Source organism: Panulirus ornatus, chromosome 14 (assembly GCF_036320965.1).
Source record: "Panulirus ornatus isolate Po-2019 chromosome 14, ASM3632096v1, whole genome shotgun sequence".
NCBI classification, from domain to species: Eukaryota; Metazoa; Arthropoda; class Malacostraca; order Decapoda; family Palinuridae; genus Panulirus; species Panulirus ornatus.
Window position 1 is genome coordinate 43,605,086 of NC_092237.1, and position 19,536 is coordinate 43,624,621.

Genomic DNA, 19,536 nt, shown 5'->3' on the forward strand with positions numbered 1-19,536 from the left:
CGGGTTCTGCAGTTTCGACAATTTCGCCTTCAGGGTTTTATAGCTCTCTCTCTCTCTCTCTCTCTCTCTCTCTCTCTCTCTCTCTCTCTCTCTCTCTCTCTCTCTCTCTCTCTCCCTCCTGGGTCAGGGGGGGTTGGCCAGCCTCCCGGGAGGTCGAGCTGACTGATAAGGGCGGGAGTCGTTGTGTGCTGACCTCCCCTCACGACCCCATCACCACCAGCCTGCTGACACCTGCCTCCCCAACCTCCCCCACACACCTGGCCTACTGACACTTGACCCGTCAGCCAGCACACACACACACACACACACACACACACACACACACACACACACATCTGGCTTTCTGACGCTTGGCTCCTCAGCCAGGACGTACCTGGCCTGCTGACACTTGACCCGTCAGCCACCACATACCTGACCTGCTGACACTTGACCCGTCAGCCACCACATACCTGACCTGCTGACACTTGACCCGTCTGCCACCACATACCTGACCTGCTGACACTTGACTCGTCAGCCACCACATACCTGACCTGCTGACACTTGACCCGGCCACTACCAGTCAGCTGGTCAACCCTCACCAGACAGATGGTCAGAATATCACCTGTAATTCAGAGGTTATAACCACATTGTTGTTTGGTCTTTAGAAGTTGTTCCGCACTTTATAATCAGTTGTAGGGACGATACGTGAATTAGTGTTGGCTCATGATCAGGTCCTGAGGTGGTAGATCAGTTAGCATTGGCTTATAATCAGTTCCGGGGGCAGTAGATGGTTAACATTGGCTTATAATCAGTTCCTGGGGCAGTAGATGGTTAACATTGGCTTATAATCAGTTCCTGGGGCAGTAGATGATTAACATTGGCTTATAATCAGTTCCTGGGGCAGTAGATGATTAACATTGGCTTATAATCAGTTCCTGGGGCAGTAGATGGTTAACATTGGCTTATAATCAGTTCCTGGGGCAGTAGATGATTAACATTGGCTTATAATCAGTTCCTGGGGCAGTAGATGATTAACATTGGCTTATAATCAGTTCCTGGGGCAGTAGATGGTTAACATTGGCTTATAATCAGTTCCTGGGGCAGTAGATGATTAACATTGGCTTATAATCAGTTCCTGGGGCAGTAGATGATTAACATTGGCTTATAATCAGTTCCGGGGGCAGTAGATGGTTAACATTGGCTTATAATCAGTTCCTGGGGCAGTAGATGGTTAACATTGGCTTATAATCAGTTCCTGGGGCAGTAGATGATTAACATTGGCTTATAATCAGTTCCTGGGGCAGTAGATGGTTAACATTGGCTTATAATCAGTTCCTGGGGCAGTAGATGATTAACACTGTATTATTCCGTCCTGTGGGCAATAAATCAGTTCGCTTTGGTTTATAATGATATTTATTGTTTAAATAACTCGAACACTCTTGAGGTCATTATCATTCTGTCGCCTGGGCCTCTCAATCTTTGGCTGTCATCATCGTCGTACAGAGAGCTGTAACGTGCCTTGTGTATCACTTAGCACATTACACGGGAGTAATACACGGGTACAGTGGCTTACTGATGTGGCGGGATATTCCCTACACTGATTACATATACTTAGGAGAGTAAACTTAGGGTTTACGTGATACACAGGGGTAGACTAACTTAGGATGTACACGATGTAGGTGTAAACTAACGTAGGGTGTACATGACGGACAGGTGTAGACTAACTTAGGGTGTACATTGTACACAGGTGTAGACTAACTTAAGGTTTACAGGATACACAGATGTAGACTAACTTAGGGTGAACATGATACACAGGTGTAGACTACTTAGTTTACAGGATACTCAGGTGTAGACTAACGTAGGGTGTACATGATACACAGGTGTAGACTACTTAGGGTTTACAGGATACACAGGTTTAGACTAACTTAGGGTGAACATGATACACAGGTGTAGACTAACTTAGGGTGAACATGATACTCAGGTGTAGACTAACTTAGGATTTACAGGGTATACAGGTTTAGTGTTTACGTGATACACAGTTTTAGACTAACGTAGGGTGTACATGACGCACAGGTGTAAATCAGTGTAAGTTTTACATAATACACAGTTGTAGACTAATGTAGGGTGTGCATGATACACAGATGTAGACTGACGTAGGGTGTACATGATACACAGGTGTAGACTAACGGGGTTTACATGATACACAGATGTAGACTAATGTAGGATTTACATGATACACAGGTGTAGACTAACTTAAGGTTTACATGATACAGAGGTGTAGACTAATGTAGGATTTACATGATACACAGGTGTAGACTAACATAGGGTTTACATGATACACAGTTGTAGACTAACGTAGGGTGTACATGATACACAGGTGTGATTAACTTAGGGTTTACATGATACACAGGTGTAAACTAACATAGGGTTTACATGATACACAGGTGTAAACTAACATATGTTTTACATGATGCACAGGTGTAGACTAACTTGGGTGTGCTTGATATACAGATGTAAACTAACTTCGGGTGTACACGATTCTGATATAAACTATATATTGACATCAACATACGGGTGGTGAGGCGAAGTGGTTGTTGGGAATCTTGTCCTCTCACATCCCAGGACATGGACTGTATCTTGTCCTGTCACAACCCAGGACATGTGTTCTACCTTGTCGTTTCACAGGCCAGGACACAGACTGTACCTTGTCGTCTCACAGCCCAGGACATGTACCTCACACAGCATGGGACATGAGCCCCCACCTTGTCCCCCACACAGCTTGGGACATTTACTCCCACACAACCAGGGATATGTACCCTCGCCCTATCTCCCACACTGCCTGGGACATCTACTCTCACCCTGTCCCCCACACAGCCTGGGACATGTACCCTCACCTTGTCCCTCACACAGTCTGGAACATGTACCATCACCGTGTCCCCCACACAGCATGGGACATGAACCCCACCCTGTCTCCCACACAGCCTGGGACACGTACCCCACCCAGTCCCCCACACAGTCTAGGACATGTACCCCCTACCTTGTCCCCCACATAATCCACTTTGTCCCCACAAACCCCAGGACATGTTCCCCACCTTGTCCCCACACAGCCTGGGACATGTACCCGACCTTGTTCCCCACACAACCTGAGACGTGTACCCCCACCTTGTCCCTACAATCCCTGGGACATGTACCCCACTTTGTCCCCACAGCTAGGGAAAGGTACCCTACTTTGTTCCAGCACGATCTGGGACGTGTTCCCACAACTCTTCCTTACACAGCCATGAACATGTACCCCACCCTGTCCCCCACACAGCCTGGGATACATATCCCACTCCGTCCCCAACACAGCCTGGGATACATATCCCACTCTGTCCCCAACACAGCCTGGGATACATATCCCACTCTGTCCCCAACACAGCCTGGGACATGAACATGAGCATCTTGTCCCCCTACAGATGATATTACAGATGTCAATTGGAATAATAAATTACTATCATGAACATGTAAACAAAATCGTGTATATTTGTATGTATATTTGCAACATATGGTTGTAAGGGACACATACATGGACCCCTACCATCATATTGATACACAGGTATACATAAACATATGTGAACAGATGAACCTATGTAAACAGACAAAAAACTGATAACAAACGCTGTTCCCGTGAGATATGGCATGTTTGGGTAAGATATGTTCAGATGGGTTGCTTCTTATACAGTGAGGGGTATGTCACTGTACCGGCTGGGTCACTGCTCGGGTTGGATCATTGTACAGGCTGGTTCACCCGCGGCCTGGGTCACTGCACAGGCTGGATTACTCACTGCATGGGTTAGGTCTCACTGTACGGGTTGGGTTACTGTGCAGGCTATGTTATTCACAGCACAGGCAAGATCACTACACGGGTTGTGTCACTGCTAGGGCTGGGTCACTGCTCGGGCTGGGTCACTGCTCGGGCTGGGCCATTAAACAGGCTGGATCACTTTACGGGCTGGTGAGTTATCGCAAGACGGCTTATAAAGTTGAGGTTAACCGTGGACGACATGGTTGTTCAGTGAAGCAGTTTAGTGTGAGTGTTGCTCATGACTGTTTACCAGCACAAACCTTTGGGTTGTTCAACACTGATTGGCATTGTAGACAAGGAACAACACAAGTCTTTATATTCTGTTTATGTACTGATCAGATTGCTTCAGATAGAAGGCCTTTCAGGCCCAGCCCAGCTGGAGAGCTTTCCAGGTACTGGACCTACCCCAGCTGAAGGGCCTTCCAGCTTTCGCCCAGATTTCAGTCGAAGGACCTACCAGGTACTGCCTTTCACCCAGCTGGAGGGCTTTCCAGGTACTACTCCCTGCCCAGTTCGAGGGCCTTCCAGGTACTGACCTCAGCCCAGCTGGAGGGCCTTCCAGGTACTGGCCTCAGCCCAGCTGGAGGGCCTTCCAAGTACTGCTTGCAGCCCAGCTGGAGGGCCTTCTAAGCATTGCCTTCAACCCAGCTGGAGGGATTTCCAGGTACTGCCCCCAATCCAGCTGGAGGACTTTCCAGGCGCTTCCACTAACGCAACCCGCGAGCCTTCCAAGTTCTGCCCCAAGCCCAGCTGGAGGGCTTTCCAGGCACTGCCCCAATCCATTTTGAGGCCTTCCAGGTATTTCCTCAACCCAGCTAGAGGACTTTCCGGTAATTGCCGCCTACCCAGCTGGAGGCTTTCCAGGTACTTCCCCAACCCAGTTGAAGGGCCCTCCAGGTATTGCCCCCAACCCAGCTGGAGCGCTTTCCAGTAACTGCCACCAATCCAGCAGGAGGGCCTGCCGGGTACTCCCCTCAATCCAGCTGGAGAACCTGTCTTATCCCGTCACCATTATGAAAATCAGGAGAGAATCAGTGGGTCAGTCTCTCCCTCCGACAGGTGACCTAGGTCAGCCAGGGCGTGGAGCTGTTCCTCCACCTCCTGGTCAGACAGGTCGCTGAAGGCCTCTCGGTCACTCAGGGGGTCGCCGCTGTCGGAATGATACTCCGCCTCGTCCTTGTCGCCGTCGGAAGTGTTTGAGTCGCTGGAGTCGTCGTTTTCGTCGAAGATCTTGGCGAGCGCAAGCATGTAGGTGTCTTCAGAGGTCTCGTCTTCGTCCTCTTGGGTAGACTGCTGGGGCTTGAGGTCGCTGCAGTCGGAGGGGCGAGGTTTGTGGTCGTCGGTGCTTGTGTGTGAACAACTGCTGGAAGTGTCCTCGTCGTTGCTTTGGCAGCGTTGAGTGTCGTCCTCCTGCAGGAGGTGTGTGAGCGCAGCGATGTACCTCAGAGCCAGCCTTAGGATGGTCATCTTGGCTGCGGCGGAGGCATCCCGGCGACAGCGGGCCGCCGCTGGCAGAACATTCCGAAGATTCTCAAAGGCTTGATTGATCTGCTGCACATGGGACCGCTGGCGGCTCCTGGCCGCCGCCTTGCGGTACTTGGAGACCGGCTGCGGCCTCGACTTGACTAGTTTCTGTGGTGCTTCCCGGAGCCGTTTCTCCTGCAGCAGCCGCCTGATGATGGTCCGCGGCCGCATTCCGTACTTGTCCGCTATTCTCGAGTGGGGGAACCCTAGGGTCTTCCTAGTGCTGGATTGAGGCTTGCTCCTGGGCGTCCTGAGACTGGCGCTCAGCCTCTCCATACTGTTATTCGTCACACACAGTTGTATGTTTAAAGATTAGTAAGCCTAGGTACATACACACTTATCATCGTCAGTTCGTGCACTTAACCTCCCGAGTGTATCATCGCCCTTGAGACAGTGCGTTTCATCGAGGTGTTTAGGAACTGTTTATAGCGCTCCGACCACCTCTAGAATGGCGAGGCATCGCTGCGAAAGCGCTCGACTCAGTTATGAACACAGGCCCAGCAGACGACGGTCTCGGGTGATGCGCATGTAGAGACAGTAGCGGCCTCGCGGTGCTACATCTTCTCCAGTCATGATGAGTGAGTGAAAGTGCCTACACCCCGGCACTACCTCCACTCTCCCTCCCGACTCTACATTGAACACTTCACTTAAATGATGATTATCATTTCCAGTGACCAACCGCAAACAGGATTTTGAGTCACAGGTTGGCCCGACGGGTCTCCTTGGAAGGGGTCGTGGCCTGACGGGGGTCAGACGTGTACCGCTGACCTCTCCTGGTAGCACTGCAGCTGTTTGTGCTGCTGGCCCCAGATAGTGGCACTGCAGCTGCGTGTGCTACAGACCTCAGGTGGTGGCACTGCAGCTGCGTGTACTACTAGCCTCTGATGGTGGCACTGCTGCTGTATGTACTGCTGGCCCCCGATGGTGGCACTGCAGCTGCGTGTACTACTAACCTCTGATGATGGTACTATAGAAGTGTTTGCTGCTAACCACTGATGACACAGCAGCTGTGCACGGCTGACCACTGACGGTGGCACTGCCGCTGTGCCCCACTGAGAGTGGCAGCAGTGTCTGGCCAGCAGGTGTTAAGCCGTTGTCTCCAGATGGTGACCCAGCAGCGGTGTGCCGTTGACCTCAGATGGTAACGGTGAGAATTGACGTGCTGCTGCTGCTGCCTGGGGTCGGTGGCGCTCCAGGTGTGCGCCACAGCGTCACAGTTCCGGTGGCGGGGATGAGGAACCCTGGGGACGAGAGGAGAGCCAACATGAACACCTCGTCCGGTGAAGATAATGGAGGTGAAGTACACGTGCACCTAACGCAGGGAGGGCCTCTCTGCAGACCAAGCTTGTGCTGAAAGAGGATGGGGAGGGGACACCTGCAGCTTCTACAGGCCTACAGCACCAGTAAGGGGAGCGAGGAGATATCATGTAGGGTCCCCTTGGAAGTAGATTATCGTAGAGGAATAACTTAATCTTTGGCAAAGTAATGATGGAGAGCTCATGTGAGTGTGGAAACAGAGCTTATCTCTGTACATTCTCTAGACTCGCTTGGGAAACACTCTGGAAGCTCCAGTGATATATATGGTATGGGAAGTAAGTTGCTGGAAGCAGTGAAAATTTTTTATCAAGGATGTAAGGCATGTGTACGGATGAATGTCGGTTTGCGGCAGGGGTGTGTGTCTCCATGGTTGTTTAATTTGTTTATGGATGGGTTGGTTAGGAAGGTAAATGCAAGAGTTTTGGAGAGAGGGGCAAGTATGCAGTCTGTTGTGGATGAGAGGGCCTTGGAAGTGAGTCAGTTGTTTGCCGATGGTACAGCTATAGTGGCTGATTCGGGTGAGAAACTGCAGAAGTTGGTAACTGAGTTTGGAAAAATGTGTGAAAGGAGAAAGTTGAGAGTAAATGTAAAGAAGAGCAAGGATATTAGGTTCAGTTGAGTTGAGGGACAAGTTAATTGGGATGCAAGTTTGAATGGAGAAAAATTGGAGGAAGTAAAGTGTTTTAGATATCTGGGAGTGGACTTAGCAGCGGATGGAACCATGGAAACGGAAGTAAGTCATAGGATGGGGGAGGGGTGAAAGTTCTGATAGCGGTGAAGAATGTGTGGAAGGAGAGAACGTTATCTCGGAGAGCAAAAATGGGTATGTTTGAAGGAATAGTAGTTCCAACAATGTTATATTGTTGTGAGGCGTGGGCTACAGATAAGGTTGTACGGAGGAGGGTGGATGTGTTGGAAATGAAATGTTTGAGGACATTATGTGGTGTGAGGTGGTTTGATCGAGTAAGTAATGAAAGGGTAAGCGCGTTGTGTGGAAATAAAAAGAGTGTGGTTATGAGAGCAGAAGAGGGTGTTTTGAAATGGTTTGGTCACATGGAGAGAATGAGTGAGGAAAGATTGACAAAGAGGATATAAGTGTCAGAGTTGGAGGGAAGAAGGAGAAGCGGGAGACCAAATTGGAGGTGGAAGGATGGAGTGAAAAAGATTTTAAGCGAGTATTCCCTGCGTGTCGTAGAAGGCGACTAAAAGGGGAGGGAACGGGGAGCTGGAAATCCTCCCCTCTCGTTTTTTAATTTTCCAAAAGAGGAACAGAGAAGGGGGCCAAGTGAGGATATTCCCTCAAAGGCTCAGTCCTCTGTTCTTAACGCTACCTCGCTATTGTGGGAAATGGCGAATAGTATGAAGAAAGAAAAGATATATATATATATATATATATATATATATATATATATATATATATATATATATATATATATATATATATATGTGTGTGTTTGTGTGTGTGTGTGAGTGAGTGAGTGGATGTGCCATTCCTCTGTTTCCTGTCGCTATCTCGCTGACGCGGGAAACAGCGATTATGTATAATAAAGTGTGTATATATATATATATATATATATATATATATATATATATATATATATATATATATATACTGTGATTAAATCGGAGAAGAATTCTGTTATTGAGGGCTAGGCTAGACTTGAGAGCCTACGAACTATGTGGTGACAAACGGAAGTTTGTCACTAGATCAGCGAGAGGAAAGCTGGGTGTAGGGGAATGTGAGGCAAGGTTAAACACGAACTGAGGAAGGAAACAACTGCTGCTGCTGCTGGTGCAGTAAAGAGTAACAGACGCTAACGTGGCATACTAGTCATAAAGTCAGAGGATCCGTCATACAAAGGTTAAAAGACCCCGCCACAGTAGGGTCGGAGGCCCCGCTATACGAGGATCAAGAGGCCCCGACATACTAGCGTTAAAAGGCCCTGCCATGTTAGGGTCAGAGGCCCCGCCATAGTAGGGTCAGAGGCCCCGCCACAGTAGGGTCAAGGGCCCCGGTATGCTGAGGTAAAAAAGGTCCCACCATACTAGGGTCAGAGGCTCTGTCCTCTAAGGGCCAGATGGCGCGCCATACTCGGGTTAAAAGACCCCATCATGTTATTGACTCTGGTCTGTGCGTGTGTACAGTAGTCTGGATTTTGGAGGCATCCCTTATGGAGGTCCGCCTGGAAGAAGGACTCGTGTCGTGTTCCAGACAAAAACAACAGAAAGTAAAGGAAACGGCCAAGGAAGAGGCTAGAACCGGATTAGCAGGAAGAGAGAGAGAAAAAGGGGGAACCATGAAGAATTGAACACCATCTTCAGAAGTAAAGGTTCCAGTCATGAGAATCGAGTAGTGTTGGCAAGAGATTCTGCGACATCTGGAGCTGATGAGGGTCAGCAGCATGGCGTGTTGAGACGAACAAAACTAAGGGAAAAGCAAGACATGGATGGTTCAGTAGAGGAAGATGAAGAAGATCAAAGATTGACGGTGGAGGAGATAGAGGTCGGACACAACTGGTAGAAATAGAGGGCGAGGAACGACTAGAGTGAATTACGGAAAATGAGGGGGAACTGAGTGACGTGTTGTGGACAATGGTGAAGATGACCGAGGGGCTTGACATGATCAAGGAAGGAGAGAGCATCATACTGAGGTGGTAGAGTCAGACTGGAGAGTTGGAATGTCTGAGTTACTGAGGAGGGAATATGTGACCAGATGGGAGGTTAGGTCTCTAGGTTCATCTCTGGTGGCTGACGATCCCAGCGGCAGCAGAGAAACGAGAGCTGGATCCTGGAAAGCAGTGACAAGAAATAAGATTTTATTGTCAGGTTTATAGAATATCTGAACCTGTACGTATATAAAACCTGAGTGCTGACTGTTATTTCGCCATCATCTTGGGTTTTTTTCTGTCTTTTTTTTTTAGTGACGGACGTGGCAGGGGCAAAACATGCCCCAGTCATGACCATCTGGGGTGAAAGGAACTCAGAGAGAGTAGGAAAAAGACGAGAGAAAATTAGTCAGAGTTCCACAGGTGTTTGTTGAGCCGACTCTGTACGGTTATAGGAAGCGGAAGTTATAGTGGGTAGAGATACGTGTGAACCAAACGGCACCAAAGACAGGAAGGAGACTGAGGCAGCGCAGTAGGAGTTTTTTGTGCTACGTACAGTGGGCAGAAAAACTTCACCTTTGGAGCGGCAACGTTCGTAGAGATGATAGATCGAGATCTGACAGTGCAAAGAAAATGGTGTATTGGAGTTGGCTTTCGGGGAGATCCAGGGAATGTGTACAGATGTTCCACTGCGGGAAGGTTAAATTGAAGATCGAAAATGCGGCAGAAATTAAAAAAAAAAAAAAAAAAAGAGCGTCAGGTTTAGAATCTGTGTTCAGGGCGGTGAGATGTGTCCCGGTCGCTTGATTGGGAGTCAGGTTGGGCCCTGGGAACTGTCCAGCCCTTCACGACCTGGTGGTGACGTTCCCATTCGCTGCTGGAGATGTGTGCAGTTGTTGTTCAGCCGTGAACTCCATTTTGAATAGAAAGAACAAAAACTGGAATAGAGAATTGGGAGACGTGCCAGTTACATGTGTTGTGTATAAGGTAGTGTGAGGTCGTGGTGTAGCGGTTAGGGTTCCCGACCGTGAAACATTCAAGGGCCGCCCAGGATCGAGCGCATCGGTTCGAATCCTGGTTGTGGCAGTCGATCCACAGTCAGCCCACCCGTTCATCCATCCCTGGGAGTAAAAATGGGTACCTGGCTCAGGGTAGGGTATGTATATATTTGTTATTTATTTTATTCTTGCTTTTTCGCTGTCTCCCGCGTTAGCGAGGTAGCGCAAGAAAACAGACGAAAGAATGGCCCAACCCACCCACATACACATGTATATACATGCACGTCCACAAACTCAAATATACATACCTATACATCTCAACGTATACATATATATATACACACAGACATATACATATATATAAAGGTACATAATTCATACTGTCTGCCTTTATTCATTCTCATCGCCACCCCGCCACACATGAAATAACAACCCCCTACCCCCTCATGTGTGCGAGGTAGCGCTAGGAAAAGACAACAAAGGCCACATTCGTTCACACTCAGTCTCTAGCTGTCATGTAATAATGCACCGAAACCACAGCTCCCTTTCCATATCTAGGCCTCACAGAACTTTCCATGGTTTACCCCAGACGCTTCACATGCCCTGGTTCAATCCATTGACAGCACGTCGACCCCAGTATACCATATCGTTCCACTTTCACGCCTTTCACCCTCCTGCATGTTCAGGCCCCGATCACTCAAAATCTTTTTCACTCCATCTTTCCACCTCCAATTTGGTCTCCCACTTCTCCTCATTCCCTCCACCTGTGACACATATATCCTCTTAGTCAATCTTTCCTCACTCATTCACTCCATGTTCCCAAACCATTTCAAAACACCCTCTTCATTCAAAACACCCTCTTCTGCTCTCTCAACCATACTCTTTTTATTACCACACATCTCTCTTACCCTATTATTACTTACTCGATCAAACCACCTCACACCACATATTGTCCTCAAACATCTCATTTCCAGCACATCCACCCTCCTCCGCACAACTCTATCTATAGCCCACGCCTCGCAACCATATAACATTGTTGGAACCACTATTCCTTCAAACATACTCATTTTTGCTTTCCGAGATAATGTTCTCGACTTCCACACATTTTTCAACGCTCCCAGAACTTTCGCCCCCTCTCCCCTACCCTATGATTCACTTCCGCTTCCATGGTTCCATCCGCTGCCAAATACACTCTCAGATATCTAAAACACTTCTTCCTACAGTTTTTCTCTATTCAAACTTACCTCCCAGTTGACTTGTCCCTCAACCCTACTGTACCTAATTACCTTGCTCTTATTCACATTTACTGTCAGCTTTCTTCTTTCACACACTTTACCAAACTCAGTCACCAGCTTCTGCAGTTTCTCACACGAATCAGCCACCAGCGCTGTATCATCAGCGAACAACATCTGACTCCCTTCCCAAGCTCTCTCATCCACAACAGACTGCACACTTACCCCTGTTTCCAAAACTCTTGCATTCACCTCCCTAACAACCCCATCCATAAACAAATTAAACAACGATGGAGACATCACACACCCCTGCCGCAAACCTACATTCACTGAGAACCAATCTCTTTCGTCTCTTCCTACACGTGCACATGCCTTACATCCTCGATAAAAACTTTTCGAGGATGTAAGGCATGTGTACGTTTAGGAAGAGAGGAAAGTGATTGGTTCTCAGTGAATGTAAGTTTGCGGCAGGGGTGTGTGATGTCTCCATGCTTGTGTGTGTATATATATATATATATATATATATATATATATATATATATATATATATATATATATATATGTATATATATATATATATATATATATATATATATATATATATATATATATATATATATATATATAGGGGATAGGGGAGAAAGAATACTTCCCACGTATTCCCTGCGTGTCGTAGAAGGCGACTAAAAGGGGAGGGAGCGGGGGGCTGGAAATCCTCCCCTCTCGTTTTTTTTTTTTTTTTTTTTTTTTTTTTTTCCAAAAGAGGGAACAGAGAATTGCGCCAGGTGAGGGTATTCCCTCAAAGGCCCAGTCCTCTGTTCTTAACGCTACCTCGCTGATGCGGGAAATGGCGAATAGTTTGAAAGAAAAGAAAAGATATATATATATATATATATATATATATATATATATATATATATATATATATATATATATATATATATTTTTTTTTTTTTTTTTTTCAGTTATACCTAATCGCCGTCTCCCGCGTTAGCGAGATAGCGCAAGGAAACAGATGAAAGAATGACCAAACCCACCCACATATCTATGTACGTACATAAACGGCTACACATGCACATATACATACCTATACATTTCAACGTATAGATACATACATATACACATATACACATGTACATATTCATACTTGCTGCCTTCATCTATTTCCGTCGCCACCCCGCCGCACATGAAATAGGCCCCCCATCCCCCGAGGTAGCGCTAGGAAAAGACAACAAAGGCCACATTCGTTCACACCCAGTCTCTAGCTGTCATGTTTAATCTACCGAAACCTCAGCTCCCTTTCCACACATATATAGCGTTAATGGGATGGCCTTGATTAGGGCATCAGCTACCAGTGCCATCTCAGCCAACATAAAAAAAAAAAGGCCAGCAATCCACGTGTAAATGAGGCAAAGATAGAATGTGAGAGTGACCCTAGGATAGGGAGGGTGACGGAGGCGCGGTGCTGGCTGACCGCGCCTCCGTCACTAACCCTCCTGATAATCAGGTGGGTATAGTACCTCCTCCCATGTCTCCTGTTGCCTGACTGCTACATACAGACTTGTCACCCGTCGTCCCCTCCACGCCTCCATCCCTCACCTGACGCCTCTTGACTTTTCACCCGTCATCCGATGTGTAACCCCCGCCCCGCCCACCACTAACGTCGCTCGTCATCCGTTCTACGTCACCACTACGTCCTCCTGTCATCCCGAGCACTAAGCCGTGTCATCCTCGCCTCGCGCATGTTGTCCACACTATTGCTCAGGAATGATCTTTAGTGCGCTTCTCCCACATCGTACGTCTGGTCACCAAAGGTTCTCAACGTGCCACCAGTTTTCTGTAATCCATAACCCGCTACACATTACCCGTAGATATATATATAATATATATATATATATATATATATATATATATATATATATATATATATATATATATATATATATATATATATATAAATGAATTTATTTCGTTCTGTTCGCCCTCCTCACTAAAATTAGTATATAAATGAACGTTGTTTTAAATACTCTCTCAAACGATCTTTCCTATGACAAGAATTGTTCCTCCCCCGTACGTAGATCAGTACGTGGACCAACACAACGGCATCATGTGGTGTACAGCAGCTGTGGCGGTTGTGGTATTGTATTTCCTCCCTCCTGCGTCCTCCCGTCCCCAGGCTCATACATCAGGCCAGCCAGATTACTGAGGGTATCACACCTATAGATAGACAGCCGTGCCCAGCAGGGAAAAGTGCCAGGATGGTGGGAAGCAACGCCACACACACATCTCACCTGATCCCATTAATACACATCGTGCCACCGGCTCGTGTCACCATGCATGTAGTCCCCGCCGCCACACACACGCTGCGAGGTATACCCGCGCGTCATGTAGTATATCACCGAACGCTGACACATCCTGGAGATATGTGTAGGAGATATGTCTATATTTGCCTCTTTAAGACATGCTTTCTCCAAGTCCATGAGCACTGATGAACTTTCTTCCGCATGTGTCAGACTTTCTCCACAATCTGCCCAGGTGCTAAATTTGGTTGTACACATCCCCCGTCTTCCCTCCTCCTCCTCCTCCTCCCAGGGATTTTACCTTTAAAGGAATGTGTGTGTGTGTGTGTTGTCCAGCATCGTCTGTCACCGCCCGACCATACGTCCTCACTGTAATCCCTATGAATGATCATTCGTTTGTCATGTCTGTGATTATACGGTGAGGTGATGTGTGGTCTTCCTTCACTCGTTGCGTTCAGCTACGTACAGTGTCCGTGTCTATACAGCTGTTGCTGCCTCATGCATCCATGCACGCTATCCGTGTCCATACAGCTGGTGCTGCACCACCCACACTGTCTGTGTCCATACAGCTGTCGTTCCATCTTGCATCCATGCATAGTCCGTGGCCATAAAGCTGTTGCAGCGTCATGCATACATGCACACTGTCCATGTCCATACAGCTGGTGGCACCTCACGCACCATGCACACTGTCCATGTCCATACAGCTGGTGCTGCCTCACGCACCATGCACACTGTCCGTGTCCATACAGCTGGTGGCACCTCACGCACCATGCACACTGTCCGTGTCCATACAGCTGGTGCTGCCTCACGCACCATGCACACTGTCCGTGTCCATACAGCTGGTGGCACCTCACGCACCATGCACACTCCCCGTCCCCATACAGCCGTAGTTCAGTCTGGTTCAGTAACACTGTCCTCCTCTCCGGTGTACTACACTGTACTGCTCCAGGTGCCTGTCTCCTCACATCCTGGTAGCCCGCATGTCAATATGGCCGCCAACCCTAGGCTCTTTTTCTGTTTCTCTGCACTGACAGGCTTCATCCCTCCTCAGCAACTCTCTCTCTCTCTCTCTCTCTCTCTCTCTCTCTCTCTCTCTCTCTCTCTCTCTCTCTCTCTCTCTCTCTCTCTCTCTCTCTCTCTCTCACCTTTAATTGTAAACACACGAGTCATCGCGACTACGTTTCCTTCATTTGCATATTTCCTCTAATTGTTGTCCTACATTCTTCTTCCTCCGTCTCGTGGAACTGCTGACCCTTTACGTAATCTTTCGTAATTGTTTTTTTTTTTCAGTTTTATATCCTGTAAGCTTCGCTCGTCTGACTCACATTTCCTCACTGTTCAGTGCAACACTTTGACGTCTTTTCCTCGTGTTTTCGTAACATCATTCCACCGTGTTGTGACTCTCTCTCTCTCTCTCTCTCTCTCTCTCTCTCTCTCTCTCTCTCTCTCTCTCTCTCTCTCTCTCTCTCTCTCTCTCTCTCTCCCCTCTGGTTGTCACCCACTTGTTCATTCACGGAATGCCTCCGCATCGCTTCATGTTTGTAATGAAGAACCAAGTGGACGACACTCAGCTTCTCGCTCAACTTGGATTGGAAGATTTGTCTTACACTTTTCTTTCTCCAGATTGGCACGTTGCTTCCCTCCCTGCCTCACAGTCACATGCAGAAACTGTGGCCATCCTCAACATTACAAACACAAGATTTAATACGGCGTCACTGATTTTCCTGTGTAGTTGACACCGTTTGTAAAGGAGACAAATACATAAGTCTTGTGTTTTCCCGTAAGATGTTATGTACACTGTCTGCCACTGTTACGTTCCACTTGAGTGTTTCTTAGCGTAACAAAGTTCTGGGAAATGCCTTCTCTTGATTATTGTAGGGTATTAAAGTTCGTTCCAGCTATAGAGAAATGTGCGACTCATAATCGTGTTGCTGAGTTCATCCTGGGGCGAGAACAATACGTCACACGTCATCCAGCCACTCAACCATCCGGTCATTAACTTCATTATTAACCTTCCAGTCGTCATCCATTGCCTCTGTACCACTCCGGGAACCCTCCGTTAACCTTAGCTTATCCTTATCTTCCCTTTCGCTGTCCGAGGACATCGAGTCTGTTGAACGTCTGTGTCTGACACCTGGACAGACAATCACTCACTTACTATTGCCACTCACAGTCAAGCCTCACCACACCATGTGTTGTGAGGCCTCGCCCGTCATCATGGCCCCCCGCCGCCCTATATACTTTTCGTCACGAGTTTGCCACACCGGTTGAAGTCCACCATTTTCTTTCTGACTAACTTCATTCAGGTGTATCTCACGCCTAGCTACCCAGACCGGCAGGACCTGTTGTATGTGCTGCCTGACTGCTCAACACACACACCCCGGCCACACCCCGGGAGCCTGACGTACATATGTGCGTGGGTAAGGGATGGTTCTTGAGGCATTTGGATCCCCCATCGTGGAGTCGTCACCCATGGCGTCCGTCCCGCACGATGCGAGGGAACGTGAGGGATCCATGGCCAAAGGATCGAAGCCTATCCTCATATGATCGTAGGTGGGGATGTCAGGAGGAGCGACAGCATATCTCACGCATGTCAGCCACCCACACTGTTAACGTCCGGAGGAAACACGAATTCGTCAAGAGTCGAGTGTGTGTGTGTGTGTGTGTGTGTGTGTGTGTGTGTGTGTGTGTGTGTGTAGTCGAACCTCTCCGGTCTGGCTAGAGTGTGGGTGGTGCCTTAGTGTGGGGCGCTACCAACAACCTGTCCAGCACGTTATGGTGTGTGTGGGGGGGGGGGGGGCGGATGGGTGACCGCTGGACAGCTGTCTCCACACCCTGACCAGCAGCAGCTGCACCACCCCAGCCTATCTGGTCACCAGCTGGGAGGTAAGTGATCGCTACCTCTCCATCACACACATCATCATGTTCACATCCACAACGTGTCATTACCTGGAAGATGTCATTTATCTGCTGCAACAACTTGCTTCATCTGTGCTCTTCGTCGGTTATCCAGTTATTGATTTAAGAATAGTTATCAATTATCATTCGGAGTGATTGGATTCAATGTGTGCGCTGTTTGAGATGCAGTTTGGTGGTAGTTCTGTCATTATGACACTCGACCTTGGTTTTGGGTTTTGTGAGTCTGTTGTCGCGTCCGGGAGTCCAGTGTGGGGACGGTCGATCCCCACGTGGGAACATTCCCTCGTGGTGTGGTCACCTGGCGCGCCGCACGCCGTGAGGGGACTGACCTGTCTTGGTGAGGCGTGGGGCCGCTCACGAGGCCAGCGGCCCTAAGGGTCGTGACCTGCTGGCCTGTGGCACGGGCGATACTAAGGGCAGTGTAGGAGGATCGGGGCACTTATCCGACACGGACGGTGCAGCGAGGGTCAGGACACGACCACCACGACACGGACGGTGCAGGAAGGGTCAGGACACGACCACCACGACACGGACGGTGCAGGAAGGGTCAGGACACGACCACCACGACACGGACGGTGCAGGAAGGGTCAGGACACGACCACCACGACACGGACGGTGCAGGAAGGGTCAGGACACGACCACCACGACACGGACGGTGCAGGAAGCGTCAGGACACGACCACCACGACACGGACGGTGCAGGAAGGGTTAGGACACGACCACCACGACACGGACGGTGCAGGAAGGGTTAGGACACGACCACCACGAGACGGACGGTGCAGGAAGGGTCAGGACACGACCACCACGACACGGACGGTGCAGGAAGGGTTAGGACACGACCACCACGACACGGACGGTGCAGGGAGGGTCAGGACACGACCACCACGACACGGACGGTGCAGGAAGGGTCAGGACACGACCACCACGACACGGACGATGCAGGGAGGGTTAGGACACGACCACCACGACACGGACGGTGCAGGAAGGGTCAGGACACGACCACCACGACACGGACGGTGCAGGAAGGGTTAGGACACGACCACCACGACACGGACGGTGCAGGAAGGGTTAGGACACGACCAAAACGACACGGACGGTGCAGGAAGGGTTAGGACACGACCACCACGACACGGACGGTGCAGGAAGGGTCAGGACACGACCACCACGAGACGGACGGTGCAGGGTAGGGTCAGAACACGACCACCACGACACGGACGGTGCAGGAAGGGTCAGGACACGACCACCACGACACGGACGGTGCAGGGAGGGTCAGAACACGACCACCACGACACGGACGGCACTTGGACGGCGCATTGAGGGTCAGGGCACGACCAACACGTCACGAACGACACTGAGAGGGTCAGGACACGACACGGATGGTGCAGGGAGGGTCATGACACGACCACCACGACACGGACGGTGCAGGGAGGGTTAGGACACGACCACCACGACACGGACGGTGCAGGAAGGGTCATGACACGACCACCACGACACGGACGGTGCAGGGAGGGTTAGGACACGACCACCACGACACGGACGGTGCAGGGAGGGTTAGGACACGACCACCACGACACGGACGGTGCAGGGAGGGTCAGGACACGACCACCACGACACGGACGGTGCAGGAAGGGTTAGGACACGACCACCACGACACGGACGGTGCAGGAAGGGTTAGGACACGACCACCACGACACGGACGGTGCAGGAAGGGTTAGGACACGACCACCACGACACGGACGGTGCAGGGTAGGGTCAGAACACGACCACCACGACACGGACGGTGCAGGGAGGGTCAGGACACGACCACCACGACACGGACGGTGCAGGGAGGGTCAGGACACGACCACCACGACACGGACGGTGCAGGGAGGGTCAGGACACGACCACCACGACACGGACGGTGCAGGGTAGGGTCAGAACACGACCACCACGACACGGACGGTGCAGGGAGGGTCAGGACACGACCACCACGACACGGACGGTGCAGGGAGGGTCAGGACACGACCACCACGACACGGACGGCACTTGGACGGTGCATTGAGGGTCAGGGCACGACCAACACGTCACGAACGACACTGGGAGGGTCAGGACACGACACGGATGGTGCAGGGAGGGTCATGACACGACCACCACGACACGGACGACACTGGGTCGCTTCAAAACGCGACCACCATGGCACGGATGGGACTGGGTCAAAACACGACCAGGAGAGGGTCGTCTGTACACGTGGTAATACCAGAACACAACACTAGTTCAACATTCACACAGTCACTAGTTAGGCGAGACTCACACGTGTCCACACAGGCCAGTGCTGAGGGCCTTCTCGCCGCCCCTTGTAGTCTAACCTCTCGTGGCTACGTCAGGAGGGAGGCGCCGGGCGTGCCTGCTGCAGGAGAAAGAGGAGGAGCCCTGCCGTGCGTGTCGCTGTGTGAGGAAGGGAACTGCCTGTGGACGGTGTGGACTCACCTAGGAAGGAACGGCCACTACCGGCCTCTCGCCCCCACCCACCCCCGCCATACAGAGGAGGAGCTTCGTCAGGTGTCACCTCCCGGGGGCGTCGCCGCTACACCACCTGCCGGAGAGGGTCAGGTCTAGGCAGGTGAGCGTCGTGCGGGCGGTACCCGTCGTCCCCTGCAGACAAACCCCGCCCTGGGGGCTATATGGCTCACCTGGGGACCCGAGGAGCCCACACATGGCACTCTGTGGCTTACGACCCTCGTGCCCGCGGCCCCGCAAGGTTGAACGGGGAGGGGGGGGGGGCGGCCGGGGCCAGGGGGGTGGCAGGGGAGGGGGACTGCCTGGCTGGGTAGGCGGCAGG

At 50.2% G+C, this 19,536-nt stretch overlaps 1 protein-coding gene across 1 annotated transcript; it reads right to left on the bottom strand.

Annotated features, from left to right (window-relative positions):
* Nucleotides 1-1,384: 1,384 nt before the first annotated feature.
* On the bottom strand, nucleotides 1,385-19,289 carry LOC139753360 (uncharacterized). Its single transcript, XM_071669736.1, has 2 exons — nucleotides 19,009-19,289; nucleotides 1,385-6,588 (listed from the first exon to the last, which is right to left on the bottom strand). The coding sequence occupies exon 2, from the start codon at nucleotides 5,621-5,623 to the stop codon at nucleotides 4,844-4,846; it is 780 nt and encodes a 259-aa protein (XP_071525837.1). The 5' UTR covers nucleotides 5,624-6,588; nucleotides 19,009-19,289; the 3' UTR covers nucleotides 1,385-4,843.
* Nucleotides 19,290-19,536: the final 247 nt, after the last annotated feature.